This window comes from Rattus norvegicus, chromosome 4, assembly GCF_021556685.1.
Source record: "Rattus norvegicus strain SHRSP/BbbUtx chromosome 4, alternate assembly SHRSP_T2T, whole genome shotgun sequence".
Classification (NCBI taxonomy): domain Eukaryota; kingdom Metazoa; phylum Chordata; class Mammalia; order Rodentia; family Muridae; genus Rattus; species Rattus norvegicus.
Genome location: NC_141537.1, coordinates 134,977,282 through 134,996,246, shown reverse-complemented (window position 1 = coordinate 134,996,246; position 18,965 = coordinate 134,977,282). Strand labels below are relative to the sequence as shown.

General features: G+C 44.6%; 1 protein-coding gene across 2 annotated transcripts in view; it reads left to right on the top strand.

The window, feature by feature from the left end:
- The window catches only part of Pdzrn3 (PDZ domain containing RING finger 3), a 233,029-nt gene that overhangs the window by 203,135 nt on the left and 10,929 nt on the right, over positions 1-18,965 (top strand). For both annotated transcript variants that reach the window (NM_001271251.1, XM_087657564.1), the window contains 2 exon segments: positions 9,753-10,000; positions 12,934-13,021. In NM_001271251.1, the coding sequence (NP_001258180.1) occupies positions 9,753-10,000; positions 12,934-13,021 (336 nt within the window).

Genomic DNA, 18,965 nt, shown 5'->3' with positions numbered 1-18,965 from the left:
AATGTAGGGGAAAGTGTGGTAGGCATGTTGATGTGACAATAGCTATTGTTTCATTTTATTTTTAAATTTGACATTATATACTTTCAGTAGACATTGTAAAAAACTAAACCTTAAAAGCCCGTCTCCCATGAACCTCCTAAGGGTCCCCAGTGTCCTTTTAGTCTCAATACATAACAGCCTTCACATCGCCATCCCAATCCTTCTGTGCACAGGGTTCCCCTCATAACCCTGTCGTGTCTGTGGGAGCTTTGAATGTGACTGCACCCCATCTGAACTATTCCCTTCCTCCTTACATCTGTCCTACTCTGCTTAGCATCTCTTGCTCATGGGAGCTTGCTCTAGCCCTTTCTCCTGTCCCCACCCCCTCTCACTCCTTCACCACAGGAATCATCACAGCCTATCTTCCTCCACCAGACTCTAAACTCTCTGGGGGCAGCTCCCACTTCTGGTTTAGTTTGCCTTCAGGATCACGGCATCATGGGCTATTAACTAAATGAATGAGCCACGGTGTGTAAAACGCTTGAGCGTAGTGGGTGGTGCATAGAAGATGCTCAGATGTGCTAAACATCATTATTAACTCAGAAACAAAGGTAGGGTGGCTGTCAGTAGGCACCTTTGTTTGGTCCAGGGAACATTTAAACTTCCTACCTTAATTCAGAATTATTGTAGTTTATTTAAAATGTCATTGGAGAGACAAGATGACAACTCTAGAAAAAGAGAAGAGGGGACAGCCTATTCCCTCGGCTTCCAGAAGTCTATCTCTAAGCTAGCACCAGGCTCCTAAATGATCTGGGGTACAGTGTCAGTGGGTGGGTGTGAAGTACAAAATGTTCGGTTTAATACAACTGCATTTTCTCAGAGGATGGAAGCTTTGCCTCATGAGATGAACCTCTTGGCTATGCAAAGCCAAAATTAGTTTTGAACCAAGTACTATATGTCCTATAATTCCGTTTCTTTGGAAGGAAAACAAAGGAGGAAGAAAAAAAATCAAATCATTGGTTGTCTGGGTTACCCTAAAATGTGGAGAAACAAATCCACAGGAGCCAGGAAGTCACGGCCGCCGGTCTTCATTAGCGGTGCCTTTCCCTGGTGTCCGTTGGTCTGCCCTTGTGTTCTGTAAAGAGAGTTAGAAGTTTCATTATCCTGACAAGGAAAATTTGTGAAGCTGAGGTTGTTCCATCCAATAAACGTTTTTTAGCATTCGTTCTCTGGCCCTGCCTCTCTCTGGGATTGAAGAACTTCCAAATTCTCGATGTTGCCTTTTTTTTTTTCTTTCCTGTATTAACATCTGACTGACATCACTTTTGTCCTAACTGCACCGTTTTAATTGGTGTTCCATCAGAAGAGCTCGCAAAACACCTGGAGGGTGTTTGTAGGACACATGCACATTGAGATTTGATGTGACAGCTCAGGAAGAAACGTGCTGACAGGCAGTGTCAGAATCCCCTTGCTTTCGGCTTCTCCGACATTGCACAGAAAGGGACTGGGACAGGAGTGGGTATCCAAAACTACTGCTTATTACTTGGTGCCACCATGAAGATGACCCCTGGAGAAGGTCAGTAGACTGCGTCTACCGGATCCCATAGGCAAACCCCAGCATCTGCACCAAGACACATGCAAACAAACCATGTCCTTTACAAGAGTCTTTGTTCTCTACCCAAGCATCAGGGCATTTTGTTTTGTTATCTAAGGTCAACCTTTCCTCTCCACGTTGCTTTCCCTAAACCACATACCTTTGGCTCAACACCTCAACCTCCTAGAGCTCAGGTCAAATGGCAGCCTACTAGCCATGCAGCTCAGAGGTTACAATGTGTCTGGTGCCAATCAAATATCAACCTTCATGAGCACCATATCAGGAATTGCTTAGTTAACTAACCATGTTTTTATTCCATCGTCCAAGATGCAAAGATTGTTACTACTGCCTACTCTTTGGACCTGGCTAAGAAGATGTGACTATGATATTCATCTTGACTGTCAACTTGCTCAAATTAAGAAATACCTAGAGTATTAAGGAAGTGCACATTTGGGTACATGAATAAGGGCTTTTCCAAAGGGAATTAAGTGATGGAGGAAGATCCACCCTGAACAGAGAAGGATAGCACTATCCCTGGGTTTGTGTATGGGTCTCGATGAAGGCAGGAGAGGAGAAAAGCCATCTGAGCAATGGAACTCCCCAGTGATTGCTTCCTGACCCTCCCAGATGTGAGCCTCCTGCCTCCACAGCTCCTGACACATGGTCCCTCCCCTAGGGACTGGACCTCAGACTAGTCATAATAAGTTGCTTTCGCCATTGTTTTGAATACAGCAATGAGAAGGGTTGCTGATACCAGGCTCTGGTTATATATATAGAGCTCGTAGTTCTGTGTGTGACACAGAACAGACACTGAGGACACGAGATGCAGAATGTCAGACCTCAGGTGGGACCCAGGACCCAGGAACATGCATTTCCCAGGTTTTCCCCAGGGGTTTGTTTGAAATGTGGTTTTTATTCCCATTTGGCACTTGGGATGTTTAGCCTTGTCTACTAATAACTCCTGGTCTACTGAGCCTTGGTCACCACTTGATCAGCACATGTCAGTTTTTAAGTCACTAAAGACAACACTCATACAGCACTTGTTGTGATGTAGGGTATGAACCTTTAGTAGTTTCTCTGCAGAGTTTAGTTAATTCTATCAGCACCCTAGTTAGTCCTGCCACTAACCCACTTCACAGACCGGTAGACTAAGGCACTGTGATCTGAATGCTCTGCTTGGGATGACAAAGCGTATAGCGGTACTGCCTTCCATCCTAAGCACTCAGGCCACAGCTCAAAGGGAGGCCATAGATTTTAGTCCAATGATAACTCTTATCCATCTTTCTGAGGATCCACGAGGATCCTCCCTGACACTTAAATCAGTGTGGTGACATAAATGTAAAAACACGACTCCACACTTTTTAACATCATTTAAAAGTCCTCCTGTCGGCAACATAGAAAATTCTTTCTCTGAATGTGTGTATGGGGGGTGGGGCAAGGAGAGAGAGATTAGACGATTGAGGGTAGACATTTTTCTTTGAGGCAGCTCCTGAGGAAAAAAGCTAATGGACTAAAAGTGTACATGAGCTATTTCTGAGGCAACAGTTTACACCAGATCGGTGAAAGTGACAGAATGAAACAGTTGCTGTCAACTTCGGGTATGATGCTTCCAGGAGCCTACCAGCCTCTCCTCCCTCAGTGTCCCCTTGTGTACTTTCACAGCCTCATGGAAAGACAATAGTGTTGACTTTTAACACTGCAAAGCGCAACTAACATCAGCACTTGGGAGACCTTGGCTGGAGGATCGAGAATTGAAGGCCAGCTGTGGTAGCGTAGCAAAACTTCCTCAAAACCCAAAGACCAGACGTGCAACTAAATGGCAGGCCCTTGTATATGTAGGGATTGGGGTTTTTTTCCTTTTGGCTAGCACCTCAAAAGTGAAACCCTTGCCCATCCTTCAGTCCTCTCAGCCATTACAGCCTCCGGCTCACCTGGCTCACCTTGCTGAGCACACGGGTTGTCTGCTCTGCTCAGCCTGCACCCCAGGGAGTGTAGCTCAGCAGAGCACAGGGCGGGTGCTTTCGTCTCCACTGGGGATATGGAGAGCTGTCTGCCCCTGAATGACCCACCTTGTCACTGACAGTTCAAAACCCCAGGGGGGAGGAGAGTGTAGCCAGAGCCTCCTCACCCTTTCCCAGTGCACCAGTTCCTTTCTACAGCACACTCTTCACCCAGAGCAGAGGGTACTCTGACGATGTTTTGATCATAGTAAGGAATGGTTCCATACAACCTGACCTTTACAGATGCTTCTTGCCGAACATTCATGTGCCTTATACTAGTGGAGTCACTCGAGCATCGACAGAGAATGGAGGGAGATGGGCCTTGTTCCCAGTGCCCAGCACTAGGTGTCCTAGCAGATACTGCTCAGCTGCTCTAAGTATCACCTTTCAATAGTGTGAAACCATGTGCATTCTGTGCACTCATCAAATATGCTGAGTTCTATGGACATGCAAAGGCCAATTTTTTATTCACAAATGTTGGCCCCTCACAGAGGCCCTACCCCATCCCCTTCCCTTTAGCCTCTGAGAGGGTGAGCCCCTCTGGGTATCCCTCTCACACCCTGGCTTACCAAGTCTCTGCAGGATTGGGTGCATCTTCTCCCACTGAGGCAGAACAAGGCAGTCCTCCAAGATATATATATATATATCATATATATTTATCAGCCTGTGTATGCTCTTCAGTTGGTGACTCAGTCTCTGAGAACTCCCAGGGGTCCAGGTAGTTGACATTGTTCATTGTTCATCCTCCTGTGGGTTTCCCATCTCTCCTCCAAGACCTTCAATCCTTCCCCCAACTCCTCCATAAGGGTCCCCGACCACCATCCAATGTTTGCTGTGTGTATGCAGATGCCATATTTAAATGAGATTTTGTGGTAATGGCATCAAGGTTAAATGATAAAGAGAGGAGTGACATCAGGTCACAATAGGCTTGCCACTGGAGAAGGAAGCATATTTACAACATATTTCTGTGTGTGTGTGTGTGTGTGTGTGTGTGTGTGTGTGTGTGTATGTGACTTTAGCTTCTATTGTTTTTAAATGCATCAGCTTACTATCTGGTGGCTAGAAGTCAGATATATTCCTTTTTAGGAAAAGGCTAAATGATTTAAATTGTTCAGTGACTAAGCTAGGCACAGGGAAGCCTCTCCTCTAAAGAGGAAAATGTCGACCAACAAAGAATCTCAATGGCAGGTCATGCGCACAGTCCTGAGTTTGATCACCGACATTAAGTAAGAGAAAAACTATCCAGGCCACACATTCATTGGTGGGGACACTGGAAAGAAGGAAGGAAGGGTTTTTGCTGGTGAGGCAACTTGTAAAGCACGTTTAGAAATTCCCAAAGTCAGCCCTGAGGTGCCTGTTAGAGTCCGAGCTGCCCATGTAGGTTCAAGTTGTTACTGCATAGGAACCCAGATCTATGTAAGTGTAGTCTAGAAGTGTGTGTATGCATGTGTGGAGGGGCTGTGGAGGTGCATGAGTGTGTGTGTGTGTGTGCATATGTATGCATATGTGTGTGTCTTTGAAGAGTAGTACCATTCACAGCAGCATGGTCTTTAAACACCATTTGTTCATTAAGACTCATATTTTTTCTTAACTGCCATAACGCCTACATTTGAGAATAGTCGCTTTCTCTTCCTTGAGCCCTGGAGCAGATCGTAAATTTGAAATAAATTAAGACACACAGAAGTTTCTTGAATTTTTTTTTTTTATCCAGCCTAAGCGAGGACTTGGAACCCTTACCTCTCCCACCATGTAGTCTATCATGACCTCTTGGCTCAGTGGAATCAAAGTTTTAATTAGTTTGAAAACAGAGGTGTGATATTTTATAAAAATGGAATCGGTGCCCTCTGTATTTAATTAAATGATCCCTATAAAAGCCGGATTTTATCCAGGGGCACAATTTATAGTGGTTCAGTTTTAAAACTGCATTAGCATTTTACACTGGGGTCATTTCCACATGTCATAGAAAAAGAGGTGATTGTGGTAGGTGGAATCCCAAGAAACCCAATGGTTCCTCATAAATAGATATTTTCTAAGTCCAAGAGGGTACAGCATGTCTCTTTGGTGTTACATTGGCTTGTGGAAGCTGCCTGGGTTTGGCTTTGAACTCTGTTTGCTCACCTCATGTCTGTGTGGTAATACAGACTTAGGCTTGGTGTGCCACAGGGATGAAGGTCGGAGAATGGTGTTCAGGAGCTGGCTCTCACCTCCCACCTTCTGAAGCGGGGTCACGTTGCTCCCACAGCTATGTTCTATACTCCAGGCAAGACATTCTCTCTGCTTTATCTCTCATCTGACCATAGGAGTCCTTGGACGACAGATGCATGGCACTCCATGTGGCTTTGGGGTTTTTTAACATGGGTGCTGGGGATTACGCCTGTGTTGGGAGACTTGCACACCTAGCACTTTTACATGCTGAGCCATCTCTCTCTCACCCACTCTTGGCTTTTGAGATGACAGTATATGACAGTAATAGGCAGCGGTATTTCTTCTGACAGTCTTTGCGTTGGGGAAGCAATTGTCTTAAGTCTCTGGTACATCTGGTCTCCAGAGCCAAATCAAGCAGACTTGTATTCGTAAAATGCCATCTGCCATGCACTCTTCTGGCCATCCTTGAAGTAGCTCCCAGGTGTTCATGTTTTATGCTCCCCACGAAAATACTTCCGGTAGCATTCAGATAGCCAAGAGACAAATAACCCCAGCCAGTACTAGCTGATTGAGCGGATGACTGAAGATAGATGGGTTGTCAATGAACTTCAGTCCCAAATGGACTATCCACCAATTTCGTATTGTTTTCTGATCAGCTATAGAAATGACAGTCATAAGTACCTCTTTAGAAGAGCAGTAGCTTTATTCCGGCTTCCTTGGAGCCAGGAAGGAATCCTTCCCTGCTCTCAGCATAACTGTCTCTTGTCACAAAAGACCTTACACTAAAGGGCCTCTTTAAGGTCTCTTAGTGTCATGTCATATTTTCAGTGGTGCCATTTGCCTCAAGCGAGACTCGGTGATTGGATTTTCCCATAATTGCACCTCATTCCCCAGGGGTTGGGGGTGAGAAACCCAACCAGAGCCTTAGGTGAATAACTTAGGCCTTTAATTTATAATAAAGATAAACTTTGCAATCAGCATTTCTTGTTCCAAAACATTCCATTTACTTGGTTTTAGAGCTGCATAAAGTGTTTTAAAGGCAATCTGCTCAATTGGGCGAGTTAATGATATTTAATTTGACTGGGCCAAACGTCACTGGATGTGCGTGTGTCCCCTCCCTAATCGCAGCCATCGTCAGCACCGTTTTGTGTAATGTAGATGCCATGCTAATCCTGAGAATAAAGGTTGTCATTCTCGGTTGGCTGCCAGCACGCACCAGAGTCATCACCTCACTAAGTCTCTTAGGGATGTGATTGCAAGATGACAGTGTAATAAGTGTTATGTGCGCGAGGTAATTCAAAACAAATTTGGCTGCAAAAATGGATCGTCTAGGATAGTAAACTCCTGCCTTGTCTCATCGTCTTTTAAAGGAATGTAATGATCCTGAAAATACCTTGTCAAGAAGCTTGTGTGGCAGGGGTCAAGTCCTCGGAAATTTATCTGTCACAGCCCCCACTTTCCGCCCCCGAGAATCCCAAGTTGAGGCTTGAAAAGATTTATGTGTATATTGTTAGCTAAGGAACACAGGATGGGCAGGAAGCTGGAAGGCTTTCAGCAAACAAATCTCTCAAGGCAACCTCACCAGGCGGGAGCTCGATGATGCGGTTTGTGGATTATTTTCTCCTGGGAAGGGGACCATTGTGGTATAGACTGACCATTGGCACTGGTGTCACACTTTTTTAAGTGTCAGCATGTTACACTGTCATGTATATTATCTTAAGCTTCATAATAATGCAAAAAAGCATTGTATTGTAATCAACCCTGCATCCAATGTGGAAATAGACCCCAAACTCAGCTGGAATACAACCTCTGGCCTGACCCCACGCTTCTGTCTCTGGTTACCTAATCCCTAGCTGGAAGTCACCGAGCATTTTCAGGAGTGAACTTGAACTGTGTTTGGTGAGAAACCACATGGTGCCTGGCTGCTAAATCCTTACACGCATGTGTCAAAAGGCCCTTTCAGTGAAAGCCAGCCATAAGCATGTGTCATGCCATTCTCATGTGTCATGGGAAGACAAGCATTTCTGAGACACAGTTCTGGAGACCCCCACCCTCACCCCACATGCTTTTCATCATTGAATCCATGAAGACATGGGACAGTCTAAGCTTAGCCCGGTCTGCACAGGTGCCTCATGTATCCCTTTATGGGTGCCATGTAAATGTTCACGTGGTGGTTCTCCCACAGGTTTGTGGGATTTGTGTAAGTAAAGGTTCCACACCACCCATCATTCGGTAGAATTGAGCTGATGAAAATGCCAGCCCCTGTTTCTACAAATCCTTTTTATATCGTTAGAAGACTATTCCAAGGAAGCATTGGAAAATTGCATGTGTCTACTTGTACAATACGTCTGTGCGTATTTACAACTGCTACGTTGTTTTTGACTATGGAAATTTAAAATCCAAATCCAATAACTTAAAATCTAGGGAATATATCACCAGAAGGCTAATTGTCCCATTTTTTCCTCTCCACCATGGTGCATAGATTAGGTTGACCTCACTGCTTAGTTCTCCACATGCTCCCTAGATGCCACCACGTGCAGAATGGTTTGCCCAGAATCCAAGAAGGGCTATCCCTATTTTACAGCTTCCTTAAAAAGTAGACCGACCTCAATCTTCCCAGCAGATTCCTCCTCTCATCCTCAGGCCTGTCCATCATTAAACAGTAGATACCAAAGCACAGTGGTGGTCTAAGGCCAGTCAGTCAGAAACACAGCACAGATCTCCCTGTGATGGCAAAATCTCTGATCTGATAGGAAGGGAGATCAGTGTGAATAAGGGCTGGCCAGTCTGTCTACTGCACCAGTCCTAAGATCCAAGTGTGTGTGTGTGTGTGTGTGTGTGTGTGTGTGTGTGTGTGTGTGTGTGTGTGTACTTGCATGCATGCACACATGCATGTGCATAAACATGTGTGTAAAGACCTTCCTGTGAAGTATTTCTTCTAAATACAACTGGGAGGTTACTGCCGTCTAAGTCCCCCCTCCTGTCTGCTCCACTTAGCTGTGAATTTCTTTTCCCTCTATAACTTTGTTCTTTTATAAACTATAACACTACTGTGTTAAGCCAAAGAAAACCCCATGTTCACTCCCTCTGGCAAATGGTCTGATGTTTATATGTAGCTATACTGCACAGACTTATATAATGTGAAGAGCCCATTCAAAATTAGTGTGTGCTGGGGTAATATCCCAGAGGGGTATACGGTAGCCAGGAGAGAGGATATCAGCTGTCTTGTTATGTCACTTTCTGGTGTATTCCCTTCAGACAGGGTCTCTTGGGGTTTTATCTAGTGTTCGCTGCATGGAATTAGTATTGTCAGTACCATTGGGAAAGCCTTGGACCCTGAGTCTTAACTCAGCCAGGCAATGCCCATGGTTTCACATGTGGCATGCTGGGGGCTAGAGCAGAAAGAGGAGGGAGAGAGATAAACATAGCGTTATCCTTTCAGGTCTCTAGAATGGTGAGTCGACAGTAGGCATTTGGTTAAGACAGACACCAGGCTATAGGAGTAGCAACATGCTATACAAAATGAAAACTAGCTATTTTTTACCCAGCCCTTAGCCATTGGAACTCTCTCTCCACTTAGAGTGTATCTATCTATGGCCTGTATATGCTATTTGCTTGGTATTTGCAGTGGACCTTTTAAGGAAAAGGAAGACGACACAAACTGGGAAGACTACACACCATGAAAACAAAACAATGTAATTAATTTCTAGTTCGCTATCATTCCCTGATGAAGGCTTGGAGCCCGAGGCTGCTCTTTTCTTCCATGAGGAAGATTAGCCAGTGATGAAATTGCATTAAAGACATTGTGGTTGGAGGCCGAGGCATCCTTACCCTGTGCTTTGCTATTTAATGCCAGACCTGTAGACCTCTTCTCTAGCCTCTTTCCCCACCAGCTCCTCTCTGCAGAGAACTGAAAGTTCTCTGACTCTCCCAACATTCTCCTCCCATTTGGCTGTTTATACCCTCAAAACACGCACAGATCTCTCCAGTTTCTGCTTCATGTTAATCTTCTCATTCTAATTATGTGTCCACAGGTCAACGGCAAAGACTTATCCCGGGCAACTCATGACCAGGCTGTGGAAGCTTTCAAGACAGCCAAGGAGCCCATCGTGGTGCAGGTGTTGAGGAGAACACCGCGAACCAAGATGTTCACGCCTGCCTCAGAGTCGCAGCTGGTAGACACAGGCACCCAAACCGACATCACCTTTGAGCACATCATGGCCCTGACAAAGATATCTTCTCCCAGCCCGCCCGTGCTGGGTCCCTACCTGCTGCCTGAAGAGTGAGTATCCCAGGGCCATGACTTACTACCTTGCCACACACAGCAAAAAGACTCTGTCCGGGAAAGTTGCCTTCTTCCTTTCCATGGAGAAAAAGAAAGAAATGCATCTTATAATTTTCCTCCAAGTTGCCTGTGTTTAACTTTATTGTTTATAGAGGCAATAAATCGAATCCTGCTCAAAACTGCTCCGACATATTAATGGCTTTATTATAACCCTGGAGCGGAGTTATTCAAATTATATTCTAAGAACAAAATTACTTACAACTGTTGTAAAAGTTGTATCGGAGTAAAATTTAATCACTGCAAAGGGTAATTTGAAGGTTTTTTTTTTCTAGTTACCACTGGAGGGAATGATGATTGTTGTTTTAAATAGACAACAGAGTGAGCTGTTGAATGTTAGAAAGTGCCCTGGAGGTCATGCACTCTGCTTTCTTGGGTCTCATTTCAACCCCGCATCCATGCACTAAACCCAGGCCTACCCCATATAAATAATTACTGCTGTGTACCAATGGCATGGCAGCTGCGATCAAACGCGAATTATGTCTTTCTACATAACTCTGCCTTCTGTGGAAGACATGAATCCGTTCAGAGACTTTACGTCAGATGGACATAATGCCAAAACTAATTTCTACTGCGGAGGCTGGGTCATTTTCCTTTACTACACCTTGTCTTAGTTTTTCTATGCTGTGGTAAAACAAGGATGCAAGTCATCCCTGTCTCATGGAATTGCTGAATTAAATGAAATAACATGTGGCTAGTCATTGGGTAAGCCTTCAGTTAAGTGGTGGCGGTGGCTGTTAATTCAGGAACAAGTCAAAAGTGAGAATCCTACCAACACCACTGGCTTAAAGATCCCTAGCTAAATCTAGCCTTTGTCCATGTAACAATGCAATCTGAAGGCACGGTGTCCAAGGTACCCCTGTCTTTCCCTATCTCAGCTCCATCTGGGTTCAGGTAATTGCCGGGATGCATTATTTCAAAGGAATTGTCTGCTCTTGCAGAGAAGCGTCTGAGCCGTACCTGTTGGATTTCTATTAGTCACCCAGTAGCTGGAGTACCCACACATCTCCTGTGGTTCTGTCAAATCCCAGACAAAGGCTTGACTTTCATCTCGTGGGTTTAGTGGTTAGCTGTCATCTGCAACCGGGGCTAATTCCCCAGTTGACAGGAATGAAGTCTGGTGCAGCTGACAGCATGAAAAGGGAGAAGACAGGACCTTCATGTAACACTCACCATTCACACAGTACACCAGCTTGCAAAGAACTGTCACCCCCTTATTTGCCTATAGAGACAGGGTGCTGTAGACTGGGGTCCTGCTCACCACTCCTTTATTTGTCTGTAGAGAGCAAGCATTGCGGAGTGAGGACCCTTATTTACCTATAGAGTAATAGAGTGGGTGTCCCATTATTTACCTATAGAGACTGGCCGCTGTATACCGAGGTTTTGTTCAGCATAGGACAATGGCGGGAAAGCAGAGAGCTACGTGATCTCACCTCTTAGCCATGTCACTCTGCCGTGTCCCAGCTGACCCTGGGAAGCATCTGGTCCTTTCCCTGAGCATAGCCTTCAAACCAGTTACTTGACACTGCAGTCCAGAACTGCTTGTGTTATTGATGAGCCCTTTAGGGCCATGTGTGATTCTCAGATGGTAAGCTGTCAGAGTGACAGCCTCTTAGACCAAACCCCTAATCTCCTCTTAAGTCTAGCTAACATGACATGGCTTATCCCCTGGAGGGAACTTGAGAAATGTCACAAAGTCCAGAGGTCACACAACAGCAAGACTGTGTGCGGAGGTTGGGCAGGGGTATTAGGTTGATGACTGAAAACCCAGAACTTACAGCAGGACCCTCAGGTCTAAAAGCCCCTTAAGTGCAGGCATATATATTTGCCTGATTGGTGTGGAAACAGAAGGACTGCCCTTCCACCCACGTCTGATCTGTTGTTTCAAAACTAAGTGGCTGTGAGGGACTGCCAGAGCCCTCTTGATTGCTGCCTGACCTGTAAAATTGTGGTGCTTTAGGTCCCTGGCCAAGTGCTGTTGGAGGCAGGAGCTTTTCATCAGCATCTGGTGTGCAATTCTAAGCTCCTCCAGAGCCACTGGCCAAATGTGTTTTAGTCCCCATTGCCCTTGTTCCTGGAGGTTCCATTAACATCATTTCCAGGAGACATCAAGCTCGAATTGTTTTACGTGCGCTGGGCTAAAAACGTGTATTTCTCGCTTTTCACCCAGGATGAGGACGTATGCACACCCAAGTACCTGTGAGCAGCGATGTCTGCAAGGACACGCATCACACACATGAGCAGGCTAAGCTGTGGAGACAAATACATTTCTCACTGGGGGATGAATGCAAAAAAATAAAGAAAAAATTGAAGGCTCTGTCAGGAAATGGCTTAATAATTTCTATCATGGCACTTAAAACTGGTCTCAGAGACCAGCACATGCCTGAGCTCGGCTCACATATGAGCTTTCGCCATCAAGATTAAAAGTAAACACTGAGACACAACAGCAATGAACATGGACCCGTCTTCTGTCTAGAGACGAGCTGCATGAATTCATGATAAATCCGTGATAGTGAGCTAGGGAATGAACGCTGGAAACAAGGCTCACAACAACAACATTCACCCTTTCCAGAGGAAGTTAGGCTTGACCAGAATAGTGGGTTCTTTGATTGGGGGTTTGGGGGAGTGAGTTCCTAGTACCTTTGAGGATCTGATGGAGCCAACAGACTCTCCCCAGAAATAACCTTCCTGTCTGTATGAGCTTCTATATGGTTTCCCATTAGCAGATAGCAGCACCGGAGTGAAGGTGTTAAGAGCCATCCATATCCAAAGGGAAAGAGCTCTGGAAGGGATCTGTACGGACAGTGCCTGGGAATAGAAAACAGATGATTATGCAAGAATCAGGGCTTTGATAACCTTCGTCCTCTCTGCAGGCACCCCTCATCCCATGAATACTATGATCCGAATGACTACATGGGGGACATCCACCAGGACATGGACAGGGAAGAGCTGGAGCTGGAGGTAGGAACCACAACTTGTTGTTGTTGTTATTGTTGTTGTTGTCCTCCTCTTCTTCCTCTTCTTCCTCCTCTTCCTCCTCTTCCTCCTCTTCTTCCTCCTCCTCCTCTTCCTCCTCCTCCTTCGGGAGTCTCCATTGGGCTCACAAATGTAAATGGATGATGATGAAATTATCAAAATCTATACCTCCTTTAGTAATCCACACAACCACCACCCCTTGAAAGGCAGGACTCAGCTTTTTCCTCCTTACCTTAATTCAAGACATAGTCTAACAGTCAGGTCCTCAAAGCAAACTGTCAAAGGGAGGCCCTAGGCACTGGGAAGGTGGCTCAGTAGTAAAGTGCTTGCTGTATGAGTCCTGGAGTTGGAATCCCCAGCACCCACATAAAGGCCAGGTATGGTGACTTGTGTTTATAATCCCAGAACTTGCAAGAGTGGGGCGTGTAGATTGTGAAGGCTCACTCGCCAGGCAGCTTAGCTGAATCAGAGAGCTCTGGGTTCAGGAAAGAGACCTTTTCTCAAAATATAAAGTGAAAATAACAGAAGATGCATATGATATATATGGTCCTATACATACATGCACAGGCAAGTACACACACACACACTCACATCCCTACAAGCACACATCGAACGTACTGTACCTTACCTTGCTATTGCTCACATGATTACTTTTTAGATATCTTTTATGTTTGAGATTATAATATACTCTTATCATCTTCCCTTCCTTACTTCTCCTTGCTCTCTTTCACGTGGCCTCTTTTTTCATTAGTTGTGGTTGTGTGTATTCCTGAATAACACCTGCTTGATCTGCATACTATTAGTGGTAGGTGTGACCCATATAGGGTGACTCTTGGTTCCGGAATAATCTATCCTTGTGCTCTTCCCTGTGGAAGGCTATTTCTCCCACTCTCCACATCCCTTAATTGCCTGTGTAGCTCTCTGTGTGGGGCTGAGGTCTCCATCCACTTTAGCGTACATCTATTGCTGTCCTTGTTCAGTTCACTGCTTGTCAGTCATGTTGGTGAGACTTTATGGGAGTTTTGTCTAGTTCGTATGTCAATGACTGGTTGATGGGAAGGCCTAGTCCACAGTGGATGGTACCATACTAGGGCTAGTGGTTCTGGGTTCTATAAGAAAGCAGGCTGAGCAAGCCATGGGAAGCCAGCCAATAACAGCACCCAGCCAAGGCCTCTGCATCAGCTCCTGCCTCCAGCTTCCCGCCCTGCTTGAGTTCTGTTTTGGCTTCCTTCAGTGATAGCCTACAGTGCAGAATTATAACCCTTTTCTTCCTAACTTGCTTTTCTGTCATGGTGGTTTTTTGCAGCAATAAAAAAATATCTTAATTAAGATAATGGCTATAACCTCTGAAATTGTTAGGAAACTGGGTCTGATAGCAAACTGTCTATTCCCCTGGCTCTTATAATCTTTTTATCCCTTTCCCCACAATAAGACTTTAGCCTCAGTGCAGGAGTTGTATTGTAAATGGATCTGTTAGGACTCAGCTATACAACTCTGCATTTTGATTGGTTATGATTTTCTGTCATGGGCTATCTGTTGCAAAGAGAAGTTTCCTTGATTAGGAATGAGGACTACACTTACCTGTGGGCATAAGAACTAATGTTTAGAATATAGTTAGGGATTATGTTGGTTGAGTAACATAGCAGTTGTGGGTTCTCCTCCAGGACCCATGACTCCATTAGCACTGAGTAATTTGCTAGGTTTCCAGTGCCCAGCATATTTTTCCTCTTGTTGAATGAGTATGAAATCCAATTAGAGAGGTATTGGTTACAGCCAAGGTATGCTTGCCACTACTGCACCCGGAGCTTATCAGGTTATAGGGCCACAATTGTTGTTGGATCATCACTTTTTACCCAAGGACAATACTCAACAATAGGGTGATAAGTAGGGTGACTGAATGTAGCCCACCCCCAACAAAAAGGAGCTGCCCCCAAAAGCTCTTTCTTTACGTGTCCTAAATGCTTGTCTTAGTTAGGGTTTCCATTGCTGCGAAAAGACACCAAACTAAGGAAACTCTTATAAAGGACAATATTTAATTAGGCTGGCTTACAGAACCCCATTATTCAGGGTATGATATAAGGACTAGCAGCACTGCATTCTCTTGGTTTTAAAGAGCCCTGGTCCCCAAAACTACAATAGAGCCACAAGTTCACAAGGTCCCCAAATGTCTCAGTCCATAGTCGAGTCAAAGGCTGTGATCTAGAGGCCATGGTTTAGGTAACCAAGCCTAAGCATCCATATCGTCTCGTTCTCATGAGTCACACCAGCAAGGTGTGGGTTCTGGTATGTCATTCCGTGTGGCACCAGCATATACTGCCAAGTCACTAATGCCATCCATATTGTCCTACACAATTATCACAAGCTAGAAACAGATGAGCCCATCCCCAAGATATGTGACAGGGCAAAGAGACTCCCCACCCCACCCCCAAAAAAGGCAGAGATTAATAATCCACATCATTGGAATACTCAGAGTAATTTTGTACTAGTATGCATATATTTATTACTGTCTGCTTTCTTTAATTATCTATTATTAATGTGTATATATGTGTGAGAGAGAGAAGGAGGGAGAGGGAGAGACAGAGACAGAGAGAGGATGCACATGTACATGTAGATACAGAAAACAACTCCATGGAATAACTTCTCTCCTTCCACCTTTATGTGGGGGATCCAATTCCAGACAATAGACCTGCACAGTAAGCGCCTTTACCAGCTAAGCAGTCTGGCTAGTACTCCAAGTCCAGCAATCGTGTTATTTTGATGCTAGGAGAGTTTTCAATCATACTCATATAGAAATCCATTCTCCGTTTCTTCCTGAGCGTCTTGTTACATTTAGTCTACCATTTGCCACTTAGAAATACACCATCAGGAAGTCATCATCCTGCTCACCTGAAGGAGTCTCTAGACAGGTGGTTCTCAACCTCCCAAAAGCTGTGACCCTTTATAGTACAGTTCCTCTTTGTGGTGACCACCAACCATAAACCTATTCTCACTGCTATTTCATAACTGCAATTTTGCTACAGTTATGAATTGTAATGTCAATTTTTTTGTAGATAGAGGCTTACTAAAGGGGTTGAGGCCCACAGGATGATAACTACTGCTGTTGACCATCAGGACCCTTGGACATTAACTTAGCATTTCACTGAAGGACCAGCAGATGGACACATCCATCTGTGGTTCTTTTGAGTGGTGGTGACCGCTAGGTCCTACAGGTGAGAAGGCTTCTTCTTCCTGTGCTCTTTTGGTCATGACAGGTTCCTCAGTTAAGCACTCATATAGTTCACCTTTTACTTTTAGAGAATCACCTGCCCTACTTCATGGAGTATAATGACAGAGAAAGGACAACCATAGGGCTGGAGTTGGCTAGAGAGTCTGTGTGTTAGAGGCTTGGTCTCTAGAAAGACCATGTGGAGAACTGGGCAAACCTTTAAGGGGATGGGCCTGGTGGGTAGTAATTGGGTCATGGGAGCTTTTCCTTTACTGGGATTAAAGACAGGCACAGGGGACACATCGGCTCTAATGGGAGAGGATTGCTACAAAGCAAAGCAACCCTCTACACTTAGTCTCTTACTACCTAGTCAAGCATGTGTTCTCTCTAACGGGTATCTACCATGGTACCCTCTGCTATGCTGTGATGGAACCAGGCAGATGCCTGAAGCATGCTTTTGTATCTCCCGAATCATAAGCTACAAGAAAAAAGAAAAAAGACCTGTGTTCTGTATAAAGTCCCTAGGCCCAGGTGTTCTCTTATTGAGCATAATTGCACTGATGAAAACAGTCTCACTGAGGTTCACTGTAGGGAGTTTCTGTTAGGGAACAGTGGCTGTACCTCTAGTCCATGGCTGGGTTACGTCGGTAGAAGGGTATCAAGATAAGTTTACTTGTCAGCTTGAGAGGGTCAACAAAGCCCCTGCGAAGATCTGAGTTTACTACAGCAGATCTAGTCTTCAGAAAGACCCACACTCACTATCCCTGCTCCTCCCAGTTCTTAGACCTGCTGGCAGTGTCTTTGCTACGTCACCACCTGTCTTTTTTTTTTTTTTTTAATTAACTTGAGTATTTCTTATTTACATTTCCAGTGTTATTCCCTTTCCCGGTTTCCGGGCAAACATCCCCCTAATCCCTCCCCCTCCCCTTCTTTATGGGTGTTCTCCTCCCCACCCTCCCCCCATTGCCGCCCTCCCCCCCCCACCTGTCTTGTTGCAGATGTTGGATCTGATTTCCGAAGGATCAGGTTTGTCTTCAAGTAGAAGGCCCATTCTCAGTGTAATGCTTATCACCCATGTTGAATGAGATAAAAGAGCAACCGATCCATGCCTATTATGTGTGAGGAAAATATATACAAGTGTGTTGGGATGTTATCAAAGCCAATGCAGAGGGGAAAACAGATGTTCTTCCTTTTAAAGTACACAAAATGATCATATTTAGGTAAGTGTCAAATCCCTGTTATTGTGAAATTGCCTAGCGTTAAAGGGCTTATTCCCAAGTATACCCCAGGGTAGAGCAGCTGAATAATTATCCCTGCATTCTCAGGTACTGAACACCTGCTCCAGGTCTTCCTGCAGGCAATTAAAAAAGAAAATAGATGTCTGATGAAGTTTTTTTCCCCTGCACTCTATTGTTTTAATTTCCCCTGTGATTCTGCAGTAGCATCCTATCCAGCCTATGAGCTGCTGCCACCTGCATTGTTTTGATGATGTCCTTATAAGACCAGAAAGAAAAGGCCAGCTACAATTTTAATGGGGAAGGGAGGATCCTGAAATGATTCTGATTCTCAGAATAACAGGAATAGACCAGATGGGAATTGGGATGATTCTGGAAATACCATAGGAGACTGTAATCTATCTAGAAATTTCTCACTAAAGCTCTGAGGCAAAAAGGGGGTGCTCATTTCAGGAAACCAGCATTGTTCTGACTTGGGTTGAGTCAACCTCCTCTTAACTTCCCCAGTATCACAAGAATCTTCAAGATTCTTTCTTTTTATGTATGGCCATGTGTGTATGACCATCTAAAAACAGGGCCTTGGCATATCAGAGTTCGGTCTTGCCTAGCGTCACATCTCTGAGAGATGTTTACTGAATTGTACTATAGGCCAAGAGCACAAATGTCTGCCTCTTGTCTGATGACCCCAGTGGAGTAGAAGCCCCACTGAAGAGTGGACTCTTCTGTTTTGCATGCCCAAATAGTGTCTGGAATAGTCTAAGACCAATACTTTGGCACCTAAATATTTGTTGAAGGAGGAATATATATTTTGGTATAAGGTCTCAAGTAAAACCATCATCTTTTAGACACATTCCTACATGAATACATATAGGAACAGTTTAGATACCTGACAACCATCTTGGATCAGTAAAATAAGGAATTATGAAGAAGTGATTGGGCTTCTTGGAGGGGAATAAACCATTCAAATTAGGTTTAGGGTTTCTTCCAATTTAATTTGCTGAGGCTGAAACAAAGACCTTGAGTCATGAAGGTGGTGTGTCCCCCTTAATACTGCTAATTGGAATACCATGTAAGTTTCATCTGAAATGTCAGACTCAGCTACTCATTTTTATCAAATAGTCCATCTAGACCAATAAGCAATGGGACACCAGGGATGGGGATGGTGTAATCCAGCTAATGCTGATGCATTATTCATCCCCGTTTGATTAATGGTCGTCTTTGAAATCCTATCTCCATCATCACAACAGCTGTGTATTGACAGCCTCTATGCCTTCAACTATGAGCTCCACATGGCTAGGCTTCCTTCCTCTGAAGCAGAAATAAATTGGAAAATTGACCAATTCCCCAGGAACTTTGAACAATCTCCATCCTTATCAAGTCTCGTTTAAGAAAGGTGAAGTGGCTGAAAAGTCTGATCAAGGGAAGTTGGCACCTGTTTATTGGAAACCAAGCCAAGCTTATTTTTCATTAGATATTCTTTTTCCTGCCT